At 40.3% G+C, this 27,747-nt stretch overlaps 1 protein-coding gene across 1 annotated transcript; it reads left to right on the top strand.

Moving 5' to 3' along the window:
- Nucleotides 1–192: 192 nt before the first annotated feature.
- Nucleotides 193–27,747, top strand: GRK1 (G protein-coupled receptor kinase 1). Its single transcript, XM_018573114.1, has 7 exons — nucleotides 193–894; nucleotides 6,719–6,846; nucleotides 9,380–9,537; nucleotides 15,424–15,507; nucleotides 21,103–21,227; nucleotides 22,579–22,780; nucleotides 27,470–27,747. The coding sequence occupies exons 1-7, from the start codon at nucleotides 193–195 to the stop codon at nucleotides 27,745–27,747; spliced, it is 1,677 nt and encodes a 558-aa protein (XP_018428616.1).

Raw genomic sequence — 27,747 nt, 5'->3', positions numbered from 1 at the left:
CCTGCCCTTTTTTCATGCACTGTATCATAGACACGCAGTACCCGATTCAAGTCCTTAGTCTATAATTCAAGGGGATTTTACTAAGCCTGGAAGCACTGAATGCAGTGTGAGCTACACTTCCTTTCAGTCAAGATTTGCTTTCTCTAGCTACCAAGTGGTTCATGTTTGGTCCAGGAGACTAAACAATCAAAGATGGATTTTGGTGCATTGGAAACAGTGGTAGCCAATTCAGCGTATATAACAGCTCGTGGTAGCTTTGATGGAGGCTTCAACCCTCAAATTACAAGAAATAAGAAGTTTCGTGCCAAGCTTAAACTGCCTCCACTATCAGATTGTGAGCATCTAAAGGATCAGCTTGATCTGGAATTTGACAATATTTGTGTCAAGCAACCCATTGGAAAGAAGTTGTTTCAGGAGTTTCTGGGAACTGTGGAGCAATTCGTCCCTGCTCTAGAAATTTGGGGTGATATTGAGGATTACGATGTTGCCGAGGATGAGGACAGGTTGCAAAAAGCTGTTGGCATCATCAACAAATATCTTGAAACACATTCAAAATATTTTTGTATCTATTTAGATGAGAAAATAATTGCACCAGTAGTTGAGGAGTGCAACAAGGTCCCGGATGGGCTTTTTAAAGAGCTACTTCAATCTACTTTGGATTATTTAAAGGAAAATGCATTTTCACAGTACAAGGAGGGAAAAATCTTTTCCAGATTTCTTCAATGGAAATGGCTAGAAGCTCAGCCCGTTGGAGAGGACTGGTTCATGGACTTTAGAATTCTTGGCAAAGGTGGATTTGGGGAGGTTTCAGCTTCTCAAATGAGGGCAACAGGGAAAATGTATGCTTGCAAGAAACTCAACAAGAAACGCTTGAAGAAAAGAAAGGGATTTGATGTAAGCATTTGATTTTTGCATACATAACATGTCAACTGATTTTTTTGGAAAGAGAGCCAGGTTTAGCCAGTATGTGTTTGGGAGCTCTGTGATTTGCTGAAGGTCACATGACCAGGCTGTTCTGTAGAAGCTTAGTCTTTTGAAGGTCATGGTTAATCACACTTAACAGAATTTGTCTCTGGTTCTGATGCTGTTCAAATCTTTTTTTTTCTTTAAACAGTCACAGTCTTTAAACTTTATTCACTTAGATATACAGGAAATGTAAATGTAAATTTTGCAATACAAAGAAACAAAACTTGTGTATGGAGCATCATAGGTTTTCTAAAGGCTTTCTTACTTGCTGGGAATTTACATACATTATATATTTTCCAAAAGGATGTAAATATAAAGATTTCCCAATTCTTCCTATACCTACTATATGCATGATAATAGTGTATCTCAATTGTAGGTCAGGGGGGACACTAGGACTATATTTTCCCTATCGTTCCAGGTAGGAACTAAGGCTGGTTAGGTTAGTGTTGTTTAAAATAAATAACTTTCAGCTTTTAGTTTGTGAAAAACAGGAAACCAACAGGAAACCGGAAACACTATTGTAGGGATAAAAAAAACAGTGCCAAGCAAAGCTCTCTGCTTGTATGTTATTACATTGAACCTTGGAACGCGAGACTGCAAGAAGCTGGATGCTACTCAGGGCATAAATACTCAAATAAAAGAAAGTACTATTTTTTAATATAAAGCCATAGCATAATACTAACAATATCAGAAATAGAATTTCTCTTTTTTAACAAATACATGCTTTATTTTTTATATTTTGGATGCTTAACAGCTTTAGAAATTATATAGCTGGTAGAGATGAGAATAGTATATCATATGTTGCAAAATTAAAAGATCAGAAATACACAGGAAATATTTCATTTGTCTAGTTCACCAGACTTACCTTATTTATGACTATCCCTGATAATTAGCTCTACAGAGAATACTGATAGCTAGCAGAAATATGATCTTATGGGTCAATTCATCCAAATGTGATATTTTAGTTGCAGGTGTAGCCTGATGGGTAGTGTCACTCCATGGCTTTCTATATGTGTTAGATACCCTAACAGCGACATCTCTGGGCCATAAATTCCAACTATGTTGCTGTCCACCTGGTAGTTTTGGGGGTTCCCACCTACCTTTGTGTGTTACCGCTCCTCCTGGTGCATTCCATATAATATAAAATAAATAAACAATGCAACAGGTAGAGGAGGAACCCCTCAGAATTGCCACAGCAGGTTTTGCAGACTCAGCACAAGGGAGGTTTAATTTGAAGTGAACTGACCCTTTGAATACCTTAAAATGTGCAGTCAGTTATAGCATTTAGAAATACCATTTCTAAAACAATATATTTTTGTGAATCACACAAGAACATTAACGAGCATCCTTTTTTGTTATATAAAACGTTTTCTATTCCCTTTCCTATTATTAGACTTGTCAATACTTTATCATTCCCACTATCTTACCTTCTCAACCTAAAAATGCAAAACCACACATGAAATCTACATCCTTTGACAGCTTTTTTAGTGCTTATCTTACTGTACTAAAGATCTCAGGTGCTTTCCTGATGATAATAATTTGCTTATGCGGCTTGATGGAAAGCTAGTTGAATGAAGCTTAAATAATTCATTGGCCCAATGTCTAGATTTCTTCTTGAAACGATAGCAGAAACCTAGACTGTTTTTATTTCATTTCCTTGACAATGCAATATTATGTTACTGAAATAATGCTTGCAAAGAATCAAATAGAACTACTAAGAAATACATGTATTTTTTTGTGATTTCTGTAATCATATTTGCCATTTCAGGTTACCTAAGTTGTTTCTGAGAAATCAAAATAAAGCAGTCGTAGCATAATGTTAAGAAAAAACATTTTGAAATCATTTGCATTTAATGCTGACGTAAACAATTAAAAAGATATTTATCATTGCAAAGATCAAAGTTACATCATATGCAAAACTTTGCTATAGTATGTTTTAATAATAGTAATATTTAAAGCAAGGACAGGGTAGTCTCCAAAATTCAGGGCACTTATTCAGGCCTCATCAAGTCCGTTTTATCACATCCACATTATGTTTTGTACTGGCAATCATATGTGAGATCACGGCTATGTTAAACATAATAGTGCTTACTGACCCGTGTCTAGGGCAGCAGGGTAATGGGGGAAAGCTCCAAAAACAATCTTCAAAATGCATAAACTGTGATAACTTCCACTTTTACTGTTTTATGCTACTTTATTGCTTATAAAGTTGCATCCAGAATTTAACTCTGGCAACTACTTTATACCAATTTTGATCCTAGCTCATTACCTGAGTGCTCCCATGCTGCATTTCCCTGTCTAAATTAAAATAAACAGCTGCCTCTATCCCTGTCCTCCCTAGAAAATGGGTCCCATCATTGAAGTACTCCCCCGTCTCCTCTTCTCATGAGCCCTTCCCAGTACTCATAATACAGATGAGCATGAATCTGACCCCAAACCTCCTTGACCATCAAACCATAAAACAACACTCAAGGTACAGATTTAAAAAAAAGGGTAAATCCACTAAACTGTCTCTGGGGAAGCATCAGTCATGTAATGCATGCTGTAAACCATATAAAACATGATGGCTATCACCACAAACAAAGGGTATAAACAGATCTTTAAAAAAAAGCACCTACTGTAGAGTCACTACTGTTCAACCAGTGTCTTAAATTAATCTATGTGTAAAGTGACACTAAACGTGTTAAATCTTAAAAATGCATTCAAGTACCTTAACTATTAACAAAAATGTATCTTATTTGTGTATCACTCAGCTGTAGATCCTCCAATCATCTCTGAATTGGTGCTGACACTGTCCTTACTTCTGGAGGGTGGCTACTTTTGTTCCCCAAGGTACCCGTGTGTGTTGTAAAGTAATCACCACTACATGTTTACTCATGTGATGGACTACAATCTCATGTTTAGTTTACTAATTTGTATTGAGATTGTAGTCCTTTATAGGAATGAGGGACCATGGGGAATAAAAATAGCCACCTTCCAGAAAGAAGCACCAATTCAGAGATGATTTGAGGATCCACAGCCGAGTGATACACAAATAAGATACATTTTTGTTAATAGTTAGGGTTACTTGAATGTATTTTTAAGATTTAACTCCTGAGTTTAGTGTCACCTTAACTCCCTGTTAGCACCTTGTGGACACTGGGAATCAAGAAAAATATGCAGTACTTCTAGGTATGGAAAATATATGACTCACTCCCTTTCTTCTTATGTGATTGATGCTTGACAATTGACTGCTCAGCTGAGATCTCACTGAATACTTCACAACATGGATATGAATCATTTTATGGGAAGACATTAAATCAATCTTTCCTTATAAAGACTATGAAATATTACTGAATGTGACTGAAACTTTCACCATGTTACTTCTGTATTATCAAGTGAGATTTATATTTCAAAATACTGGGGTTGATTTACTAAAGGCAAATAGGCTGTTCACTTTGAAAGGAAATTTGCACTTTTCCCCTTAACTTGAATGAAGTGGAGCTCTGCTGACTTTCATCATCCGATCATGTGCAAGCAAAAATTATTTTTTTAAAAGTTTTCTTGCACATGATTGGGTATTCTTGGCAAAGTTACATTTTACCAGCTTAACTAAACTAAAGGAAAATTCCCTTTGCAAATTGCCTTCCAAAGTGCACAGCCTGTTTGCCTTTCCCTTTCTGTTTGCCCACTTTCTCTAATAATCAAATAAGATCACACTAAATCTTCAGTTTGCATCATATACAATACAACTAATTTAATGTATAACTTCATCTTTAGTAATAAAAAAATTACTTTTACAGGTGTTTACTTTTATTTGAAGATGAATTGTGTTTCCAGCAGCATGGCCTAGCCATGTGTATTTGTATTTGCTGTGTCTGAGCTGTTCCTGGCCACCACTAGAGGTTGCTGTTTGGAGACAGGAGACTTGCTTTGCATTAAGCTGCATGAGGAATCCACCTTCCAAGGGCATGTTTGTCAGATGCAGGATGTACTCTGAGCTAAGAGGCTGAAGGTGGGATTATTGAAAACAGGACAGTAACATATCATATTGGCCTGCTTTCAAATATTTCTAGGACAAGTACAAATGTATAATTTTTACTGAAAAATATACTTGCTAATATTGACAGCGCAGTTACAGTGTATATTCAGTAAGTACACATTTTGTGATTTTATTGTAACATTTATTTGGAAGTAGCTTTTATTGTTGCCTTCACATCCCACTTGTCTGCTACTCCATATTTGATTGTTGTATTACATATATATATTTTAGTAAATGCTCCATCTAGTGGTCATCAGGGACCGGGTGGTCCTATAATGATGCAGCCTGAGGCATTTGTCAAAGTGCCCTAGTGTCTCCATTCCAGTGACTGTGCTCAAGGCTTATCTTCAGTCTCCCCTCCCACAGTTCAGTGTGATGTCAGATGTTCCCTCTGTTCCCTACCTCTTTTCAGTGTAATGTTCAAAGAGGGGGCTAATCTGTGTAATGGATTTTTTTCACTGTCAACGTGTAATGGTGAAAAGAGAGACTGAACTGTGTGAGTGTGATTACACTGGTTTTACAATGCATGATCACAGCATGTCATGAACTGTTTTCTAGGATTTTTTAAGCCCATTTCTGGCCTTTAAGTTGGGTTCACATCAAATTAGGTTCACAATTACTAATTTGAGCTCTGTTAAGCTTTTTTGTAGCCTTTCTGTAAGCTTTAATAGATTGGCAGGTATTATTTTGACTAAGTATTAAGAATAGGTTTTGAAATATTTTTAACTACTGGATCTATTCTAGCAATCACCATAATTTGTGTAGCACCTGTTGGCAATCCCTCAGGGTGCAAGATGATTGCCTTTTCCAGTTGGATATTAGCCATCTTTTAGCTGAGAATAGACAGAGGAGTTCCTTCAAAGAGACTCTGGGGCGTATATTTAATTCAATGTTTACCATGCTCTTAAATGCTAGTTGCTTGGCTGATGTGCCTTCCCTTTGGATCGAATACCTTGAGTTACTGACCTAGAACAAGTGTGCAGATCAGGACAGACAGGAAAGTGTCAGAGGTCTCTAACTGTGTACTTGTTCCAGGTCAGTGACTTAAAGTTTTGAAGCAAGAATGCCAGCATCACAGCCAGGCAGCGGCCTCGACAGAAGCAGCTGCACTTTAATCTATGAACCATCTCCCACTCCTTCTCATTACTGCTAAATATAAAAATCCTACCTCACACTGCCCATCATCGAGTTTGACCTTCTCTCCAGCGTACTTGAGTCCCTGTACAATAAACTTCAAATAACTGCACTAACAAGTAATAGTCCCAGTACATAAATCAGTGAATTAGTTGAATACAGGTGATTTTTTTCTTTTGACGTCCAGTGCACATGTTCACTATTCAGATTACACAGACTAACATATGCTGGATAGAAGGCCATAGCTATGTCCTGTAAATGGTGTCCAGGATTTTGTTTTGTAATTGTGATGAGGAGGGTCTAGGGGTTGTGGGAGACAAAAGGGTAATAGATAAAAATGCCCATACATTTTAGAGCAGCACTCATCTTGAAAAGGAGAGACAGAATGAAGACATAATTTTTGAAGGTTCTTGGTGGGGGAGAGGAGGTGATAGGTCACAGAGCAATTGTGTTGCTGTTGCTGGCTACAAATTGTTTTTTCTTTCGTAATCCTGGACCTATTCTGATAAATCAATCTAGATCCTGCATTTCTAACATGGTTATTAATTATTTTAAATTATGAAACTTGACTCACATAATTCTCTTTTTTGATTACAGGGTGCCATGGTGGAAAAAAGGATTCTTGCTAAAGTTCACAGTAGATTTATTGTCTCTCTGGCATATGCATACCAAACAAAAAATGAAGTCTGCTTAATTATGACCATAATGAATGGAGGTGACCTACGGTAAGTCACTGTCATTACCATGAAGTTATTTTATGGTAACTGATAATGCATATTAGTAATGTTAAGATGATATAATCCTCATGTCTACAAAATTGCCATAATCACCTAGGATTATATAAATATTCTTGATTATTCTTAAAGGAGAAGCACATGGCCATTGGGGTATTGAAAACTATGAGCCAGATGAGTCATCATGTTCCTTCTGAGAAATGAAGCAATTTCCTTATAATTATAAGTCAGATTTAACATTAACTAATTTAACATTAGCTGTAAATTTCTGTCCTACTCTCAGGAGGAAAGGCCAGAAAATATCCTACTACGCTGCACTTTTAACTTTTAGAACACATAAACCCATCTCTCTATTTTCACTATTACCTACTTTAACTTCTCATGGTAATATGGGCACTTCATGATGCTCCCTCTGGTAATGTGAACATTTTATGGCTCTCTCTAGTAACATGCACATCTCATGGCGATCTCTCTAGTAGTATGTACATCTCATGGCCATCTCTCTAGTAGTATACACATCTCTTGACTCTCTCTCTAGTAACACGCACGTCTCATGTTGATCACTCTAGTACCGTGCACATCTCATGGCTCTTTCTCTAGTAACATGCACATCTCATGGCTCACTCTCTAGTAACATGCACGTCTCATGGTGATCTCTCTAGTAGTGTGCACATCTCATGGTGATCTCTCTAGTTGTGTGCAAATCTCATGGTGATCTCTCTAGTAGTGTGCACATCTCATGGTACTTTCTCTATTAGCATGCACATCTCATGGCTCTCTCTATAGTGATGTGCACGTCTCATGGTACTTTTTCTAGTGACATGCACATCTCATGGTCCTTTCTGTTTTAATGTGCACAACTCATGACACTATCTCTAGTAACATGCACACCTCATGATGCTCTTTTTAGTAATATGCACATCTCATGGTTCTGCATAACTTGTAGTTAGGTGCACTTTGTTGAGTCATATGCAGCTCTTGTACGTGCACTTCTCATGCAAAGCTCTGATTTTATAACTCACTCTCTAGTAATATGCAGCTCTTGAGCGCTCAGTGAGGTAATGCAAAGCTCATAACTCTCTCCCTGGTGACATTCAGCTTTCAGTAGTCTCATTTATGATATCAGGCTATCATACCACCCCTTAATATATGAATAGGAATCATAGCCTTCTCCTGCTAATGAGCAACTTTCACAGTACTCTCTTTGCCAACCTGTTTAAGCATGTATATTTTGCAATGTCCCTTCATTCATTTTCCATTTTTTGTACAAACACAAATAATAAAACATTTATTAGAAAACATGAAACTGTTTCCCTTTTTTAGTTAAAATTGCCACTAGATATGTTCTTTTCCTCGGCACAATAATCAGAATCGAATGTATTTTCTATAGATGAATACATTGTTCTTATATACACTATTATGTAATCTTACTGCATTTCAAATGATTATTCAATAAGATAGTATAAAGAGCAATGATAATGTGCAAACAGCGGATCAGCCAGCCATCTCTTAACTAAAGCTGACCATACATGACTCAAATTTCGTTTATTTTCCTGCTACATCTGCACTTAGGTTGGATTGAGCCTTTCCATGTTTACAGCCAAACATCAGATTCTAATGTACACCTGAAAAAAACAGTTGGAGAAGAAGGACCTAAATGTAATTAGTGGTTGTGGGGCAAGTACGATTTTAAACCTTATCCCTTTCTCCACCCTTCCTTAATGCAGGAAGGCAGAGTCTGCAGTGCTTCTTCACCTTGCACCTTGCAGAATTAGTGGGGGGCATTGAGAAGACCAATTACCCAGCACACCATCAATAAAGTTGGGGCACTTGCTTCAATTTGCTTTCATTTAAAGTTTAAAAAAACATTTCCTCGGACAACAGCTTTAAGACTTCAAGCTGCTTATCAGATACACTGAGCTGATTTAAGACTCACACAAAAGCCTGTGTGCATGAGCTCTTAAAATGATAACTTAGCCAAACATGCCTTAAGGGGTAATTTTCTTTTTTAGTATACAAACTAAAAGAAACCTTTTAGTTCGTCCGCGTCTGTATGGAGTTATTTAAAAAAGATACTCATACACATTGAATGTTTTTAGCCAGTTAAGGCAACTCATTTCTGTGTGTCCTATAAAGTACTGCTGGCCAGCCCCTCTTAGGAGTGACAATCAATTGGAAAGGTTCGAAAACCCATCCCTGTTGCAGTGGTTTCTTAATGTGACAAGTGGTGCTGGCAGTGTCTGTCAACACTGCCACTTCTCCCCCTAATACTAAATGTGAACGTTTGGCCAACCAGACACTATCTAGCACATAGTTCTTGATATTTTGTAGTTCCTCTGTTTAAATGAATCTGCATGTGTGTCAAAATCTGAGCTTTAAGCTTAGATTCAAAACATTCTTACTGGAAATTATTTGTGTTCTTCTTGCTGTCTTTTTGTAAAAACTAGGGTAACAAAATAGTTGCTTGTTTCAGAAACTTGGCTTGCTATATCATTATTGACTGTTGTAATTTATTTGCATTAAGGTTCCACATTTACAATGTTGATGAGGAAAATCCAGGTCTTGATGAACCTCGAGCCTGTTTTTACACTGCTCAGATCATATGTGGCATGGAACACTTACATCAAAACAGGATCATCTATCGGGATCTGAAACCAGAAAATGTATTATTAGATAATGATGGTATGCTTATTTATTATACTTTATTCTTTTTATACATTATAAATTATAATGCTAGATGGTTAACCCCTTCATGACTGAGGCCCTTTTTTCCATTTTTGCACCCATGTTATATTCCACATTTTAGGCCTGAAAATGACGTAAAACCCCCCAACATTATATATTTTCTGAATGCCAAGACCCTATAGAATAAAATGGTGGTAGTTGAAAATGTTTATGTTGCGCAATATTAGCGCAACTCCTTATTAAACCCCAAAATTTAGTGACAAATTTAATTAAATGCCCCAAAACACAACAAATTACCCATTTTTTTAATGAAATATAAAAGATGAGGTTACAACGAGTAAAACGATACCCAACATGCCCAGTTTACAGATTGCGTGCGACCGCGAAACGGCGAAAAACTGCAGTACCCCAAAAAGTCAATAAAATACACTTTAAAAGCCCCCACAGGTCATCAATTTAGAGATACCCCAAAATACTGGCCCTAGAATTATTGCTCTCACTCCGGCGTGCGCGGCGATACCCAACATGTGTAGCGCGTTCGTCGTTTTCATGCGTAGGCGCACCCGACGCGTGTTTACGTGGCGACGCGCGTGCTCGCGGGGGCGGGGTACTTTTAAAATTTTTTTTTTATTATTATTAGATTTATTTTATTTCATTTTAATTTTAAAAACTGTTTTTTTTTTTTTTTTTACTTTACTTTGACTGCTATCACATGGGGGGGCTTGCAAGCCCCCCCATGTAATAGCAGATGGTGGTGACAGGTCCTCTTTAAGGTGATGCTGGGGGTCCAAAAGACCCTCAGTGTCACCTTTACACTGGAAATAAGCTATTGAAGTGCAGATCGCACTTCAATAGCTTATAGCTGGGCTGCAGGAGCCCAGAACTGACAGCCCAGGGACCGGAAGTGATGCAATCTGCATCGCTCCCGGTCCCATAGAACGGGGAGGGGATCGATGAACGGAAGTTCATCCCCAAGTAAGTGCCCCATAACCACCATTGTTCACTCATGTTTGCAATTTGCCAAATAGAAATCCAGCAAGTGTTCTAATGAACAGCTGTATCACACAGTGGGACATGATCAATTTCTCAACAGGTTTCACAGAAATCTGCTTCCTCAGGAGGTATAAGGGAATTTTAAAAATAATGGACCAAATATGTAGAAAAAGAGATGTTGTGGTCACCGGCTAAGAATTGTCCTGGGAGCAGGTCGTAGGGGATATAACATAGGCAATGTGGAGGCATGAAACAGATATAGAGGAAAAAAGATCCTTATATCTGTTATAGATGAATATAGGGCTTCACCTTCCCAGATCTAATAGAAATAGGATCCTAATAGTTAATAGGATCCCAAAGTGAATATATCTTCATCTATTGGCTAACAATAAGATCCTAGTAATGCAGGGATCACATAAGTAGATCTGACTTCATACATTAGTTGAAAGTGTAGATATCCGAAAAAAATAGGGAAACAAAGATCCCAGCAACTGAAGAAAGCTCATCCACAGTGACACTTTCAGAAGTCCATAAAAAAAAAAATATTGGAAAAAAAATCAGAGATCACTGATATCCTCTATGTCAATGGGGCTCCCAGACTAAATCTCACAACATCATAGAAGAATCTAATGTATGAGTGAATAAAGTGTCCTGGATGCCAAACTGGGCAGGAGGCAGAGTGAACCCAACAAGAACAGCCAAGAACATACCTTCTTGTATGTGCAGAAATAGAAACTGTAGTCTGGCACTGAGATCTTGAGGAATGCTGAATTAAGTTTTACTTGCTTATAAGGACATTACATGTGTGGATACAGCATCGTGCAGGAAACAGAACAGATAAATATGCGTTGCAATATGATGTTTAGCTTCTCTCGCAGGAAACTGTGATGATCTTTTGGCAATGACTTGGCGAGTGCATCCGCATCCATTTCTTATTCTGCCGCCTTGCTCCATTTATTGGCTTTTGCAATTTAATAATTTTTCTATGTCGTCCCACAATGTTGGTTTGAGTATACTATGTGTCTTAGCAGTATATGACAGCTTGCAGGGTGGTATTCCCTTTGTTGCTCGAGAGGATCTTCTAATTTTAGGTTGTTCTGCAGAATTTAACATGGAATTTGACTTATCCATTGTGAGTTCCACCTCTTGTTTTGAATCCTGTGCGGCTTCACTTTGCTCAGCTTCCTTTGCTGGTTCACTGGGCAAATTTACTTCACAACTTCTTGGGATTAAGGTTTCTGGTGATGGATTCTCTTCTAAATAAACACTGCGACTTATTGTCACTTTGTCAGTCTTTGGGTGGAGGATTCTATATCCCTTACTTTGTCCACTATAGCCCACCAGAATACCTTCAATGGCTGTGTACTCCAATGTGGATCGCTTCTTCTTTGGAATATAGGCGTAAGATTCACATCCAAACACTCTGATGTGCCCTAAGCTAGGCTTCGATCCATGGCATATTTCAAATGTGGTGCTTTCAATGGCTTTTGCTGGTAGTCTGTTCTGTAGGAATGTTGCAGTCATGACTGCTTCTCCCCAGTATTTCGGTAGATTGGGGTCTGACAGCATTCATCTGGCCATTTCTATGAGAGTGCGATTTTTCCGTTCTGCTATACCATTTTGTTCAGAAGTGTATGGTGTTGTTGTCTGGTGTACTATACATCCTTACTGATGTATTCTCCTTCATTATCGGTACGTATAATTCCTGGTTTCCGTTGGCATTTGTTGATGGACATAGAGTAGCTTCAAACTCTTGAAGATTTTCTGATGTTTCATTCTTGTGCTTCATCAGATAAGTTGTTGTATACCTGGAATAATCATCAATGAAAGTCAGTAGATATCTGTTCCCGCCTGATGTGGGAGTTTTCATTAGTCCAAACATGTGTATGAGCTCCAAGGGGTGGGTGGTCTTTCTTTGGGTGACCTGTGGAAGTGGGGTACGAGTAGCCTTTGCTTCCATACAGCATTTGCATGTCATGAGCATTTGGCAGGGCATTACGGTTGTAGATTCTGATAAGTTCCTCTTTATAATGTATTTTATGGCTTCTGGGTTTCAGTGCCCTAATCGTCTGTGCCATAGATGGTTACATTTATTGTGTGGATTATGAGTGGCTGTCTTGACTTGTTTGTCTGCGGTGCAGAGTCTGTATAGGTGTACATCCAATTTTCCTTTTGTGAGGATTTGCTTATTGTTTAGAATTGTACATTTATCACCTTGAAATCAAACTGTGAGACCATTATTAGCAAGGGTTTTCACTGATAGAAGGCTTCCTTCCAGGTCTAGGACATACAGTACATTTTTTATGAGGATAGTCTGCTTGTCCCCTGAATTTGTGATGCAGTTCAAGAATCCTTGACCGTCACCTTCTGCAGCAATACTTTTGCACTGAAATCAATTTCTGTGAAAAAGGTCTCATCACTAGTTATGTGACTTCTTGTGCCTGAGTAAATACACTATCCGTGTGGTATACTGTTCTGAGTCACTTTAAAGGTAGCGTTCCATGATGGGCCTGCAGTGTCCTTTGTGGCTGCCTTACCCCTTTCTCTTGTAGGTGCCTTTCGCTTTCTCTGCTTGCTTTGCCGGTTGTGACAGGCCTTTTTCAGGTGACCAGTCTTTTTACAGCGAAAACACGCTCTGCCCTCTTTATTTGGCTTTGCGCTCTCATGCACCTTAAGAACTTTACCGTTTCCTTCATTGTGCATATTTTCTTTCCTTCTGTCATATTCATCGATTCATTTTCCTTTGGTGCATTCTAGTGTTAGTTCCTGCTCAGGTCTGGTTTCTAGAGTGTTAATTAGAGCACAGTATAAATCTGGAAGGCTGCATAGCAGTAATGCCACCACGTGGTTATCTTTAATTTCCTCTCCAGTTACATGTAGCTGTTCTACAATTTCCAGCATAGCATTCACATGTTCACACATTTTCTGGCCTTTTTTTAGCCTCATCTTATATAGCTTGCATAGCAGATATAGTTTACTGTTTAGGTTTGAACGCTCATGCAGTTTTTTCTGTAATGCAATCCACATACCTTTAGCTGCATTTTCTTTTCTAAAGTGGATGAGCTGGTCATCATCAACTAGCAGACTTATAAGAGCTTTTGCTTGCCTGTTCTTCTTGTCTCATTCCTCTGTGGGTCCATTACTGGGTCTGTCTGTACTCAGTACTTGTCACAAGTCGTCTTTGCTTAGCAGCCCTTTCAAGCTTGAACTTCCATAGCTGGTAGTTGCTATTGTTCTTCATATCTCAACAGCTTGCCATCTTTCAGTAGCTTGGATGCAGCTCTTGTTGACTTGCATTGTTCTGTTTAGTACCTGGGCCCATAACCTGTTGGTTATATATTTAGATGAAACACTGAGATCTTGTAGAACGCTGAATTAAGTTTTACTCGCTTATAAGGACATTACATGTTTGTATACAGCATCGTGCAGGAAACATAACAGATAAAACTTCCTGCATATATCATAGATGAGTAAGCACTAGAGACTAACATTGCAGTTTACTGCCATCTACAGCTCAAAAGAAATATTACATCTCTGAATGTCAGTAATACAAATCAGTGTGTATGCTGTTGTATTTCCAACAAAACATACATGTGAAGCCACAATGCTACTTCAAGCCACTTCTGTGAAATGTGGTTCCTAACGCAAAACTAAGTTTTTAGCTATGGGATATATATAGCAATGCAAAAGTTGACCTCCGTAAAGGTTCAGCCACACACTAAAAGCCCAGCACAGCTCAAAGGCAGCTAAAGACACCCTGTGTGTGTGTTCATCAAATCCAGCTAAAGCCGAAATGGCAACTGCTCAGATCAATTTAAAACTAGCAAAAAGGGGAAAAGTGCACATGATGAACAATGCACAGAGCAATACAAAACTTCCCGGGCACATTTTCATGCTATCCAGCAAACAATACTAAAACGGAACTAAACTGTTTCAACTATTCAGGCAGTGTTTTATACTGCTTTAAGAAGCAGTGTTTTATATTGCTAACATTTGCAAATACAGTAAAGCCACACTGCTGTTCTCTGTACAGTGTGGCCCCTAACTCAGAACTATGTGTGTTCCAATTATAGAACTTATATTATTTTTGAAACCAGCTTTATTCCAATTATCCTTATAATATAGACACTTTTAACACTTTAAGGCTGTATTCACACATGAATATGAGCATTTACAGGTGATTTAGGGACATTTGTATTTGTGTGTTTTTGCTTCATTTTTCAGGCGTATTCAGTCTTGAATGTTTTTGTTTTAGCCAATGGAAAGCTAAGTACTAGGAGAAGGAGATATTTGTTAGCCCTGAAAAACTCTCATTTTCAGGCATTTTCATGTGTTTTTCAGGTGCTTCCATTGACGTCTATGAAGCCAAAAGTGTGCTTTAAAAGTAGCTCATGCACCTTTTAGAGCTTCAGGAGTCCGGCTACCGGTGTCTGAGCACTCAAATCGAACAGTCACAATTTAAAAGCACGGGATTTTGGTTGTTGAGTGTTTTGGGCTTCAATGTACCAAATGCTCAAGTCTGAATCAGGACTAAAACCAAAGTTGCCACAACTGCACCTTCACATGTCTTCCTTTGGGGGTTGTAATCAGATGGCATATTTGCTTTTGTAACATGCAAATAATATACTAGATTTTACACAGATTATATACTAGCATGAGTACAAGGCATGTGACGTGAGGTATTTTGACTTGTGCTGTGTGCATAACATAAACATTCAAACAACTCTTTTCCCATTATTTTTACTTATCTCAGTGATCAAGTCCATATACGTTTCCGTTAAAATGTTTTTACTTTAAGACTATGATTATTTGAAATTAGAACGCTGATATCCCTGGCTGGCAGAGAAGCAAGTGTGGTCTTGTAGAACAAAGTCTGTGTTTACTTTTCAGGAAATGTCCGTATTTCTGACCTTGGGCTTGCTGTGGAACTGAAGGAAAAGAAAAACAAAACCAAGGGCTATGCTGGAACTCCAGGTAACGTGCGTGCATTTGACTGTGCAAAAAGTATAAGTTCTCCCGTCCTCTTTACTGTGGAACATTTTATAATGAATTACAGACAAGCATTGACAGTGACATTGATTTTGTGTTCATAGTTTAATGTCAATTTGCACTAGAGTTGGATGAAGAAAAACTGAAATGATTCAGTGCTCTGTAATTTGTAATGTCATTTAGTGGTCAATTAATGTAGGAACAGGTGTCTTCACTTTTCCTTTGTGGCACAATGGGACCACCTCCTTTCTCTTACTGTAAAGGTGCTCATACACCTTACAATTATCTGTAGATTTTCTGTGATCAGATGGAAAAAGTGCAACAGATTGGCCCAGGTGGAGATTCCTCCATCCACACAGTTTAGCCTAGATGGAGGAATAATCTGTTGCACCTTTTCCATCTGACCACAGAAAATCTGCAGATAATTGTAAGGTGTATGGCCAGCTTTAGGCCTGGTTCACACCTGGGTGTTTTGTAGCGCGTTCCTACGCTCTGCAAAACGCTCAAACACCGAAATCCCATTATTTCCTATGGGTATGGTTCACACCTGGGCGTATTACAGGCCGTATGAATGCGCTACAAAACGCCCTACGCCCAAAGAAGTACAGGAGCTTCTTTGGGGCGTTTTGCTGCGCATTGCCATTGGTATTCCCGAGTGTGGATTGGGGGTTAACAAAGCGGTAACCCCATGCCACACTCGGGAATACAGCGTACAGGTCTTACCTTGTCCGCGATCCCCGCTGTGTCTTCGGCGGCTTCCGACTTCCGGGTTCCGTCCCCCTGCGAGCGGGCGCGTCGCAGGGGGGCGGAGCCGGCGGGAAGTTTAAAAGTGAAACTAACAAAAAAAAATTTTCAATAGGGAAAATAAAGAAAAAAAATCATACCGCCAGTGAAACGCGCGTTTCACTGAACGAAAAAACGCTCAAAAACTAGCTGAAAAACGAGCATAAAAAAAAACGCTCAGGTGTGAACCCAGCCTAAGGCTCTGTTCACACCTAGGCGTATCGAATATGCACGTTTGTCGCGCGTGTCATGACGCACGTTTTTACCGAGATTCGCGCGTTTTCGAGGGCTACTTGGCTGTATCCCAATGGAAACGCGCGACAAAAACGCCGCAAAGAAGCTCATGTACCTTTTCAGGCGTAGGCCGTTTGGTGGCGCATTCAGACGGGCTGAAATACGGCAAGGTGTGAACCATACCCATAGAAAACAATGGGATTTTCCTGTTTGAGCGTTTTGTAGAGCGTTCGTTGAGCGTTGAACGCGCTACAAAACGTACAGGTGTGAACCAGGCCTAAGTGATTGTGTAGCATTTCAAGCTCCATGCATCTTGTGGGAGCACATTACAGTGCTGCTGTTTTGCAATCAGTGGACTGGTGCTGCCCAAGGCCTCATAGGGGACCTGTTTTAAAAATACGGACCCTGCTATTGCTAACCTCCTCCTAAAAACACTAGATTTCTGGCTTTCATGCTGATCCAATGTCTTTAATACCTTCTGTCTCACTGGTGCAGATCAGTAAAGTCAGAACTTTAAATATGCATACTTCTTTTGGGTCAGTGACTCACAAAATACTGAAACTATTGATTCAGCATGACAACCAGACAACTAGCATTTTCAAAAGGTGAATATGAATCACAGCCTTTGCACATCAACTTTTTGGAACATATGAATGTAAAAGTAGAAGTATTCACTTGCTGTAGGTCTATGTGTTTGAGGAGGCAGTGTTACCTTGACGTGTTTTGGCCCCTAATAAAAAAAGGTAATTTGTGTGGAATATTGGCTCATGAAAGCTATCTGTAAATAGGGAGATCTCATCATTTGAAGAATTAAGAGGGAGTGTTCTTATTTTATGTATAAATACTCTTATTTTTCCCCATGTTTCCTTGCATTATGATTAAGCCCAAGCAGGTGGCAAAGTTCATCAGAGGGAGAAGTGGGTGGCGTGTTCTCATTTCTTCTGAATCAATTAAGTTACTTTGAGCTTTTTGAATATGAGTTGGGGGGTTTTACATTTGTACTGATTGACATTGTTTGGGGAGTGGCAGATCCTGTGAGTGGTACCAAAGGGTTGGGAGTACTGATATAAATTGAGCTGCACTAAAAAAACAGTTCCATTTGGTGGTAGATGCAGTACGCTGGACATTTATTGTGTTGTGCTCTTCAGCATTAAAGTGTATCAAATTTTTATTCTGTTTTTTGATAGAGTAATTATGGCTTTGATTCCCTGTCAGGTCTTTATTATTGGGTGTTCAAGGCAACAAGGGCCAAAAGCAAAACATATAATGCCCAATTCTATTTTTATTCATATTCTTAAAACATAAAAAGTCATTTTTTAGGATTGGTCCCCCTTCCTGAAAACTTGGCACTGTTGAACAAAGTGTGTGCTATATCAATAGATTTCGAGAAATCCTGAGAAGTAATGAGGGTGATCACTCTAGATGCCAGTTAAGTCTTAACCTTAAAGGAGAACTAATGGGGTTAGGGCTTTTCCCCATAGTTGTCCTAAGGGTAACGGGAGGACACAAACAAGCGTCCTCCCATCACCTAAAGCTCAGTATACAGTGAGCTACAGCTTGCGGTATACTGAGACGCCGCAGCCGGGATGGATCCCAACTTTACTGTCGAGATCCACCCAGCTGCGGGATTGACAGCTGACTCTGACTATCTAGAGGTAGAGCCAGCTGTATCCGCCCCCTCCCCCGTCCGGTCCGCCAGTCAGCGCTGGAGGATCGGACAGGGGAGAGAGGGAATCCCTGCAGGGAGCCGTGAGTGACAGTCACGGCTCTCTGCAGGGATAGATCGAGAAGTGAGCGAGTGACACTATGTGTTCGCTCACTTCCCGATCTATTGAGCCGACCTGTGACAGTTTCATTGTCACAGGTTGGCTAGAACTATGAGGCTGAGTGATTTACACTCGCCTCATAGTTCTCCTTTAGGGCCTGTTCATATGAGTTTCAGGTCCTGATCAGGTCCGGATCAGCAGACGCGGTGCTATGTGTTTTGGCCGTGTTTTTGCCGCGTTTTTGATGCGTTCCAGTAAAAAAAAAAATATATATATATATTTTTTGCTGGAGTGGGGCTGTCAGTGTGTTAGCTGCAGTGCAGTGCGTTTTTGACGCATTTTGATGCGTTCTGCGTTTCCTGACAGTTTCCTGACCTGAATGGATTGTGCACGTGAACTGTAGCCCATAAAACACATAGGGATACATTGGGATGCATTTTTAGTGCAGGAGCGTACGGATCAGGTCAGCACAGAAAACGGGCGTCATGTGAACAGGCCCTTAAAGCTTAACTGACACCTGGAGCAATCATAATAACTATTCCTCAGGATCCCTCTCTTTTTTTTAGCACTTTTCTCCTTGCACACCCAGTCCCTGCTCAGGCACAGTGCAGACCTTCAGCCACCACTTCTGAGATAGCTTCCTAAGGAGAATCCCTCTACACTACTCAACATCCGAGAACATCTACGGCTCTAAAGTAGAACTATGAGGTGAGTGAAAATCTTTCATCCTCATAGTTCGAGCCAACGTGTGACCATGAAACTGTCACACATCAGCTCAATAGATAGGGAAGTGAGCGAACGCATAACGTCGCACGCTCACTTTTTGAACATGTCTCTTCAGAGAGCAGTGACTGTCAGTCACCGCTCCCTGCAGGGATTCCCCTCCTCCCGCTCCGATCCTCCAGCGCCTCTAGATAGGCAGAGCCAGCTGTCACTCATGCAGCTGGGTGGATCTCGACAGTAATCTCAGGGTCCGTCCCGGCTGCGGCGGTCTCAGTATACGGGTCACGAGAGGATGCTAGTATATGTACTCCCATGACCATTAAGAGAACTATGGGGAAAGCACTTACCCCATAGTTCTCTTTTAACCACTTGCTGACCGGGTTATTAAACCCCCTTCCTGCCCAGGACATTTTTCAGTATTCAGCGCTGCGGTACTTTGACTGACATTTATTCCATCATGCAACGCTGTACTGAAATGAATTTCTTTTGGTGGTATTTAATCACCACTGAGATTAAACTTTTTACTATATAATGAAAAAAGAACCAACATTTAAAAAAAAAACATGTTTTCCCTTTATTATGTTATAAAACATTTATTATTATTACCCAACTTTTTTGTAAAATATAAAAAACGGGGTCACGTCGGGTAAATAGACATCAAAACATGTCAAGCTTTCAAATTGCGTGCGCCCACAAAATTGCAAAAAACTACCGTGCCCAGAATTGGCCATAGGTGACACTTTAAAAGCTTTTACCGCTCATCAGTTTAGTGTTATCAGTGATTGATGGGCCTAGTATTATTGCTCTCACTGTGACATTCGCATCACATGTGTGGCGTAATCGTTTTTTTGACACGTATTTGCGTGTATAAGTGCGTGCACGCAGGGGCGAGGGACTCAAAACTTTTTTGGGTGCTTTTTTTTTTAATATGAGACTTTAATTTTTTTTTTTTGCATTTAACTTGATTGCTATCACAGTGGGGACAGCGGTGCCCGGGACAACCAGCAGCAGCAACGGAGGGGGCCTATCGCGGGGGAGGTGCCGCCATGCAAGGTTATACAAGCGATCGGCTGGCGCGAGCAAAAAAAAAATCACCTACATGTCCACCCGCCGGGAAGGATCCACCGTCCGCTCGTATTTTTACAATGGGCAAGGGGTTCAGAGATCCAGCATCAGACACATTTCTTCCATTTCCCGATGTCTTTATTGCTGTCTATGTCCCTGTCAGGGAGGTGTTAGGGAGGTTCACTCTCTGTATATGTCCTGGGGATCATTGTCATTGGGACTGAAAGTGAGGGAAAATCCAACATTTTGTCACCAGAACAACTATAAAAGGGAAATCTTCTAATAAGGATATTTGATCCAAAGGCAACTGTTTAAGAGCAGTTTTCCTCACTTTAAAAAGATTTTCTTATATATACTGAGAATACATTAGAGAAGCATCTCAAACAGCTAGAAGCAGACCGTTCCTGCAAACATTTACCCAATATATGCATATATCGCCAGACCAGGACTGCATCATAGTAATCTCCAGGTATACAATCTGTGTTTTACAGCTGAATTTCTGCAATCCCATATGGGGGATGGGAAGAGCTGACTGCTTCTAGCAGTTTCTGATCTGCACTGTATATACAGTATGAGTGCATTGCAGCATAAAAATTGTCAGTTATGGCTTCTGTCAGTCAGAAATCAGGTACATAGCGCAGAAACCAGATGTAGTGTAGGCTACAGGCAAATGGCCTGTATACTGTCCTCTGATGACAGTAATTGGTAAGGGGTTATAATTGCAATGTTACTTGGCATCCCCATATTACATATTACAAAAGCTAATGCTAGAGTTGTTATCAATTGCAAGATAGTTTATCAGTTGAATGTTGCAAAGTATTGTTTTCTGATTTCCTACAAACTTGCTTTGTGGGTCATTGCATTGTAAAACATTTCTTTGTTGTGTCCTTTGTGTGTGTTTATTTGTGTAACTCCAATGCTCCCAGTGTGTATGAACAATACAGCTCAATATAATACATTGTAGAGCATTTACATCTGTACTCTACGATTACATAGATCTTCTTTACAGGATTTATGGCTCCAGAATTGCTGAATGGAGAAGAATATGATTACTCAGTGGATTACTTTTCCTTGGGTGTAACTCTGTATGAGATGATTGCTGCACGCGGGCCATTTCGGTGCCGAGGAGAAAAGGTAATAAATAATTTCTTCTAAGAATGAATGGCAAGTATCATGACAGATAACAGCATATTGCACACTGCTTCCTTTGCAAATTTGTGTAATATCAGTTTCTACAATAGTTCAAGAGAAATATTTATGACCCTTTTCTGTGACCAGGATTATGCTTAATAGCACCATTTCCTCCATTTCTGTCCTGTACATTTCACATGATGACTTTTGGAATTGCCACTGTGTCATGGACATGGGTCATTATTCACATGTGGAGAGACAATCCAGGAAATGCAGGAATGCAGTTGAGGTCACATGGAGACGCAGGTGTCCGTGCGGACTGGAGTCATAGGAGGCCACAGGATGCTCTGGGTTCTCTGGGCTCACTGGAAACACAGAGGTCACTGCAGACACAGAAGTGTGTGGGTTCTTGGAACACAGGGTTACTGGAGCATACAACGGACATGCTGGGGTCACTGGAGGTACAGGGTCACAGGAGTTTTTAGGGATCACGGAGTCACTGAAGTCACGGGATTGCAGTGTTCACTGAAGGCATGGGGGTCACAGGAGTTCACAGGGGTCACTGAGGGCACAGGCATGCTAGGGTCATTGGGGACACTGTGATCACAGGAGTGCACAAGGGTCACAGAGTCACTGAAGTCCCCGCAGTGCAGAGGTCACTGGAGACACAGGAGTGCAGAGGTCGCTGGAAGCACAGGAGTTCAGTAAGTGGAAGCACGGGGAACACAGGAGCAGATACTGGAGGCACGAGGAGACTTGGCTTAGGGGTAGTGATGTGTTACTCATATGCTCAGTAACACACTGCCTAGCTCTTTAGGATGGCGCCCAAGAGCTGCAGCTATGGCACTCTGAGTGGAATCCAGAATCAATGGCAGCTGCATGCTGAATCGGGGACAAGGTGAGTGTGGTACACTGGAATTGCCAATCCTTGCAAATCCTTGTTGTATGTTGATCAGAAAGTGTAGTAATGACAGCATATGCCCTTATTATTTGATTATGGTCATATTTGGATATAAATATTGGTTCCCATTATAGAAACTTAGCAGTTCTGTAATGACCTCACTGGACCACCAGGACATTTATGTACATTTATGTAGATATTTAAATCAGAGTAACAATTTCAGACCTGTCTAGTGATTTTTGCCAGATGTAATTCCTCTTTGTAGGCTCAGGGGCATCATCAGATAAGCAGGGAGCATCTCCTTTTTTAAATCAGACAAAAACTGAAACATTAACCTAAAGAGCAATTTTAAGCCAACTAGATCCATACCCATGGTAATCCAGACAATAGATCTTGCATTTAATTTTGTAGAGTAATGTTATACTGTTTGCCTTTGTTTATTTGTTATAATAGGTCGAACCCAAGGAGTTAAAGAGCAGAATCATAAACGATGCAGTAACATACACAGAGAAGTTTAGTGATGAGTGTAAATCATTCTGTGAAGCCTTACTGGAGAAAGATGCAAAGAAAAGGCTCGGGTTTAGAAATGGAAATTGTAATGATCTGCGTGTAGTTCCTTTCTTCAGAGAAATAAACTGGAGGAAGCTTGAAGCTGGTAGGTCTGATACACAATAATGCACTGGAAAAACCTTGGTTTCTTTCACAATATACTGTATGTTATATAACAACTTAATCCTTTTGCTATTGCAGCTGTTTTTGCATTTTATGCACAGGTTAAAATGCACATTTTAGGCCTGTAGATTAGTTAAAACCCCCAAACATAATATATTTTCTGAAAGCAGAGACTGTGGAAAACAATGATATTATATAAATATATATTAGCAAAATAAGAAACACGATATTAGTGTGCATGTTTATCAATTCCATATTTTCACTAAAAAATACACTAAATTTAATATTATTGCATTACCCAATATTTTGATCAAATTTAAAAGACGAGGTTGCCCTGAGTAAAGAGATATCAAACATGTCAAACAGATTGTGCTTGATCAGCTACTTCCCTGGCCTGCGCTGCAGAGTATGATAGCTATGAACCCAGAAGTAACAAAATGCTTGTTGCTTCCAGGTTTATTCACTGTAGCGGAGATCAGCGAATAGATGTTCTCTGACCTCCCTCTGCTCTACCCACCAACATCTGCCATGGCAGCCCTGGGCCTGCAGGAGAGACAGCAGAACCTGGGATACATGATGGGGGTAGTCGGGTAGGGGGGAGCAGCAACTTCCGTAGTATGTTGAAGTGATCGTATGGCTTTACAGCCACCTGAGTCACTTACGGCCGAAAGCCAACAGTTGTTTAACACAGTCACAGTCAGCAAGGAGTGTGTTTAAAAGCCATTGCTACCAGCTGTGGTTTATAAACGGCACTGGTAGACAAGGGGTTCTTTTATTTTTTAATCTAAATTTAGAGCTAAACAACTGAATACACAGGTGAAATACATATATGGCAGCTGTTTTATCTGTCAAAGCATTTTAATTCTGTCCATCCTGTCTTGAGATTTACTGTGCACAGTTCTGCCACACAGCACATCCCTGTTCTCAGCTGCATATATGTAACACTTAGAGCTATTGTCCCTCCCTCGGCCTGTGATTGGACAGTGAAATGAAAGCAGCCGACAGATGATTTAATTTCTGTCTCTCTGATCTCCTATTTGTATGTTCCAAGTTAGCACAGGAGTACTGCAGCACAGCCCATGGGCCCCTTATGTGTAAATTCTGCTGTTTCAATGACTATTGAATGAAGGGGTATAATAAATAACAATTAGAATGAACATAAATACAATAAATCCAGCTTAAGTTTTCAGGCACACCTAAGCCACATCTATCTAATTGCGGCAATAGATGATACTGAGCTAACTGAAACAACACCCATGGTTATAGCTAAGCTGGGCTAATAATGACTCAGTCCAGAATGCCCCCAGCTACCTATGGTACTTGCCAGTAGTGGTACCTTTAGGTTAGCTGGCATTGTGGGCCCAAACTTTGTTGCATGCACAAGTTAAATTCAGCAATAACAGGTGGCTATCGGCCTCACACCACTCCTGTAGAATGCAGGCTTGAGTGATGGTTCCCCCGCTGGCCAGCAAGAAGGATGTCTCCATCTCAAGCCGGCTGCTCTTTGGACTTATGTGATGAGGCTCCAATGCAAAGGCAAATGGTCTCTCTTTCTCTGGCAGCAGCAATCACATGGGCACAGCAGCATACGAACGTCCAGAAGAGGCAGTGGTGTCAGTCTCTGATGCAGCAAATAAATCTCTCAAATTAGCGGTGTTATGGGATTGGAAGAAGAAACAGACCTCCCTGTGATTGCTCTCGCTCTTTCTCTCTCTCTCTCTCTCTCTCTCTCTCTGATAGCAGTGATTTCTGTGGCTCTTCTCACAGCAATCTATCAGCCCCATGCTTCAGAAGATGGCTGAGTCACACAGCTCTCCCTTTAGTTACATAAGCCACCTGGGAACTGTAGTTTATTCTGCTAACACCAGCATTATCTCTCCCTGTCTCAGAACTACAATTCCCATGAGTTTCTGCTGCAGTGATCTCAGACAGTGGCAACCAATCAAGTCTCTTCACAGCCTTAACACTGTCTGTACAGACTGTGGTGATTACCGTCTGGCAGAGAGATGTTCTCCAGAAATATAGCAGCTATGCATGGGTTACACTCTCCCCCCCACCAAAATCTTTGGGTCCTCACAAATGGTAGTTTGTATTTACAAATTTTACCCACAGTAGCAATAATGGTAGATACAAAGACTTTATATTAAACACCCACCAAAATATATTTACTGCGTGCAGATAGACTCAGTTTATGACACTGCCTAGCAAATAAAGTGGGTAGAGAGAACCCCCACCAAGGTGTGCTGATGGCCTGTGTAGGGCTCAAGCCCTTTGATACCTCTGTGTTCTGGACAGACACCTCAGGTGATCTATGCACAGTAGTCGTAGCTTCTTTTGTGCTATGACTGGATGAGTCATAAGTGAGTCTCAGAGGGGGTTGCACAGTCGTTTAGGTCTTTTTTCTTGAAACTCTGATTGTCCTTCATCTGCAGACTCATCTTCTGACTGAAGTGTTGGCTGAGAGGTCTCAGTTCTCTCTTCAACTGGCTAAACAGGAACATCCTCTAGCACTGTTGTTTCAGGGGATGAGGTTTCCACTTGAGAATGGTTGGACTAGTGTCTATAGGTTTGGATGGTCACATCCAATCCAGATACATGACTTCCTCGTCGCTATCATTCTCTCTCTCCCTTTTGTTAATAGGTGTGTTCATATTGGTACGTCAGTTTGGCAGCCTTCTCAGTTAGCCACTATCAGGTAGTCAAGGGCGGTACAGTCTTGCTGGCGGAGTTTAAGATTTTGAATGACCTCTGAGGCGGGTTCCTTTTAAGCTTTCGGTGATTCTCTGTTTCTTCTGTGCCTCTGGGATGTCATATTCATGCAGAGCCTGCATTGCTTGTTCGATCCATTCTTTAAAACTCTCCTTATTTGCTGATACTGGCAGATTGTATCCAAACGCAGTATAGGGGGGTTACTCTTCTGACATTTTGACATAAGGTCTCCTTTTGCCATAATAAACTCTGGTCCTATGGTGGCTACTGGACTAGAGGAGAAGGTACTCTGTATCGGTGTCGCTTGACTTGTATTCTCTGGGTTGCCTGTTGCTCTGTTTGGTTGGATCATTTGGGCTTCTACAACACTAATCAGCTGCACACTTGTACCCTAGATGCAGGCACAAATACCCTTCTCCCATTCTAGTAAAACATAGGTATGGGTAATTTCTGAGTTCACTTTTATGTCTATTATCAGACCCCATTGTTCAGGTGTCAGTGCTGTTATGGTCTGACGGATCAGTTCCCCGTCCACATGTCAGTAGGAATGTCCATCACTATACTTAGCCCTATTTGGCCACATTGATTCCTGCACCATTTTACTACTGTGTTTGGATCCATAGTATTTACTTTGCTCGTTGGTGTAATCATTAGTCTGCGAGAGGCATCAGAAGGTATCAGAAGGCATACTGGACAAGCTCCCATGTGTAGCACTCACCCCCAATTGAGCCGCTGGATATAACGGCATTTCTGTCTCACCTCTGTGATGAACCACTTTCTATGGGTCCACAGCACACCAGCACAAGGTTTTTTCAAATGCTTTACTGAATAGGTACGATAGGCAAGTTCAATGAATAAAGGGGTATGATAAACAACAACTAAAATGAAGATAAATACAATAAATCCATATTAGGTATTCAGGCATTTAAGTATTCATTCATTTTCTGCTGCAGTGATCTTAGACAGTGGCAACTAATCAAGTCTCTTTTCAGCCTCAACACTATCTGTACAGACTGTGCTCATTAACCCCTGGCAGGAAGATGTGTTCCATCAATATAGCAACCATGCATGGGCTACACCTTAAACTTATTTTTATGGCTAGTTCAATCTGTGCCTTCCTCTGCATATCAGGCACCATTAGGCCCCTATTCTTACTTCTACCCTATTTGCTCACCACCATAACCCAGCAATAGACATGTGCACTGCCAAAAAATTTGTTTAGTTTCGTTTCGTTTTAAATTCGGATTTGTGTTATTTCGTTTTTCAGGATTCGGGTGTGAAAGTCAATTCGGACGAAATTCGGTAGCGTTAGTACGAACGTTCATTTCGTTTTCTGTTCTTATTCGTTTCTTATTCGTTTCGTTCGTTCGTTTGCAGCAAAAGTGACATTTGAGGGGGGAAAAAATATTTTTCTCCTTCTCTAATGTCACTTTGCTCCAACGAACGAAACGAATAAGAAACGAATAAGAACAGAAAACGAAACGAACGTTTGTACTAAAGCTACCGAATTTCGGAAATGGAAATTCGGATTCGTTTGCATTCGTTATGTCTGTAATTCGGAATTCGGATACATCCGAATGTCCGAATTTCGATTCGGAACGAAACGAATCGCACATGTCTACCCAGCAATTACGTGCTACTTCTGAGTATGGGGCTCACATGCAAGCTTCCTGCCACCCACAGGGCACTGCTTGGTGGCTGAGTGGTCCATTGCCAGTCATGAGCAAAGTCTTGTGTGGTGGGGTAAGGGTTTATTAGATTGTGCAAAATTTAGCCTGTAATGGGGAAGAAACATTAAGGTAGGACAGAAACAGGCATGTACTGTAAGCATGCATAGTTCAAGTTTTTTTTTTTCTTACAGTGTCACCTTACATTTTTCGACAAGTAGATATTTACAGCTGTTATTTTATATTATACCAGTGTTTTATTTTTATCTAATCTTTATTTTTGTTCACTTTTAAAGGTATTCTTCTACCACCTTTCACCCCTGACTCAAGAACTGTCTACGCAAAGGATATTCAGGATGTTGGGGCATTTTCAACAGTTAAAGGGGTCAACATTGAAGAAAATGACAAGCAGTTATTTGACGAGTTTGCTTCAGGCAATATCCCTTTACCATGGCAGGAGGAAATGATTGAGACTGGCATTTATGATGAACTAAATGCAGAATTAAATGATGTCAGAAGATATTCCACAGCTAATGACAACTCGGCTAAGTCTGGAGTATGCCAAATTGCATAG

The sequence above is a fragment of the Nanorana parkeri genome, unplaced genomic scaffold, assembly GCF_000935625.1.
Source record: "Nanorana parkeri isolate BGI_ZX_2015 unplaced genomic scaffold, ASM93562v1 scaffold2241, whole genome shotgun sequence".
Classification (NCBI taxonomy): domain Eukaryota; kingdom Metazoa; phylum Chordata; class Amphibia; order Anura; family Dicroglossidae; genus Nanorana; species Nanorana parkeri.
Note: the sequence above shows the minus strand (reverse complement) of the source record. Positions and strands in the feature narration are given on the sequence as shown.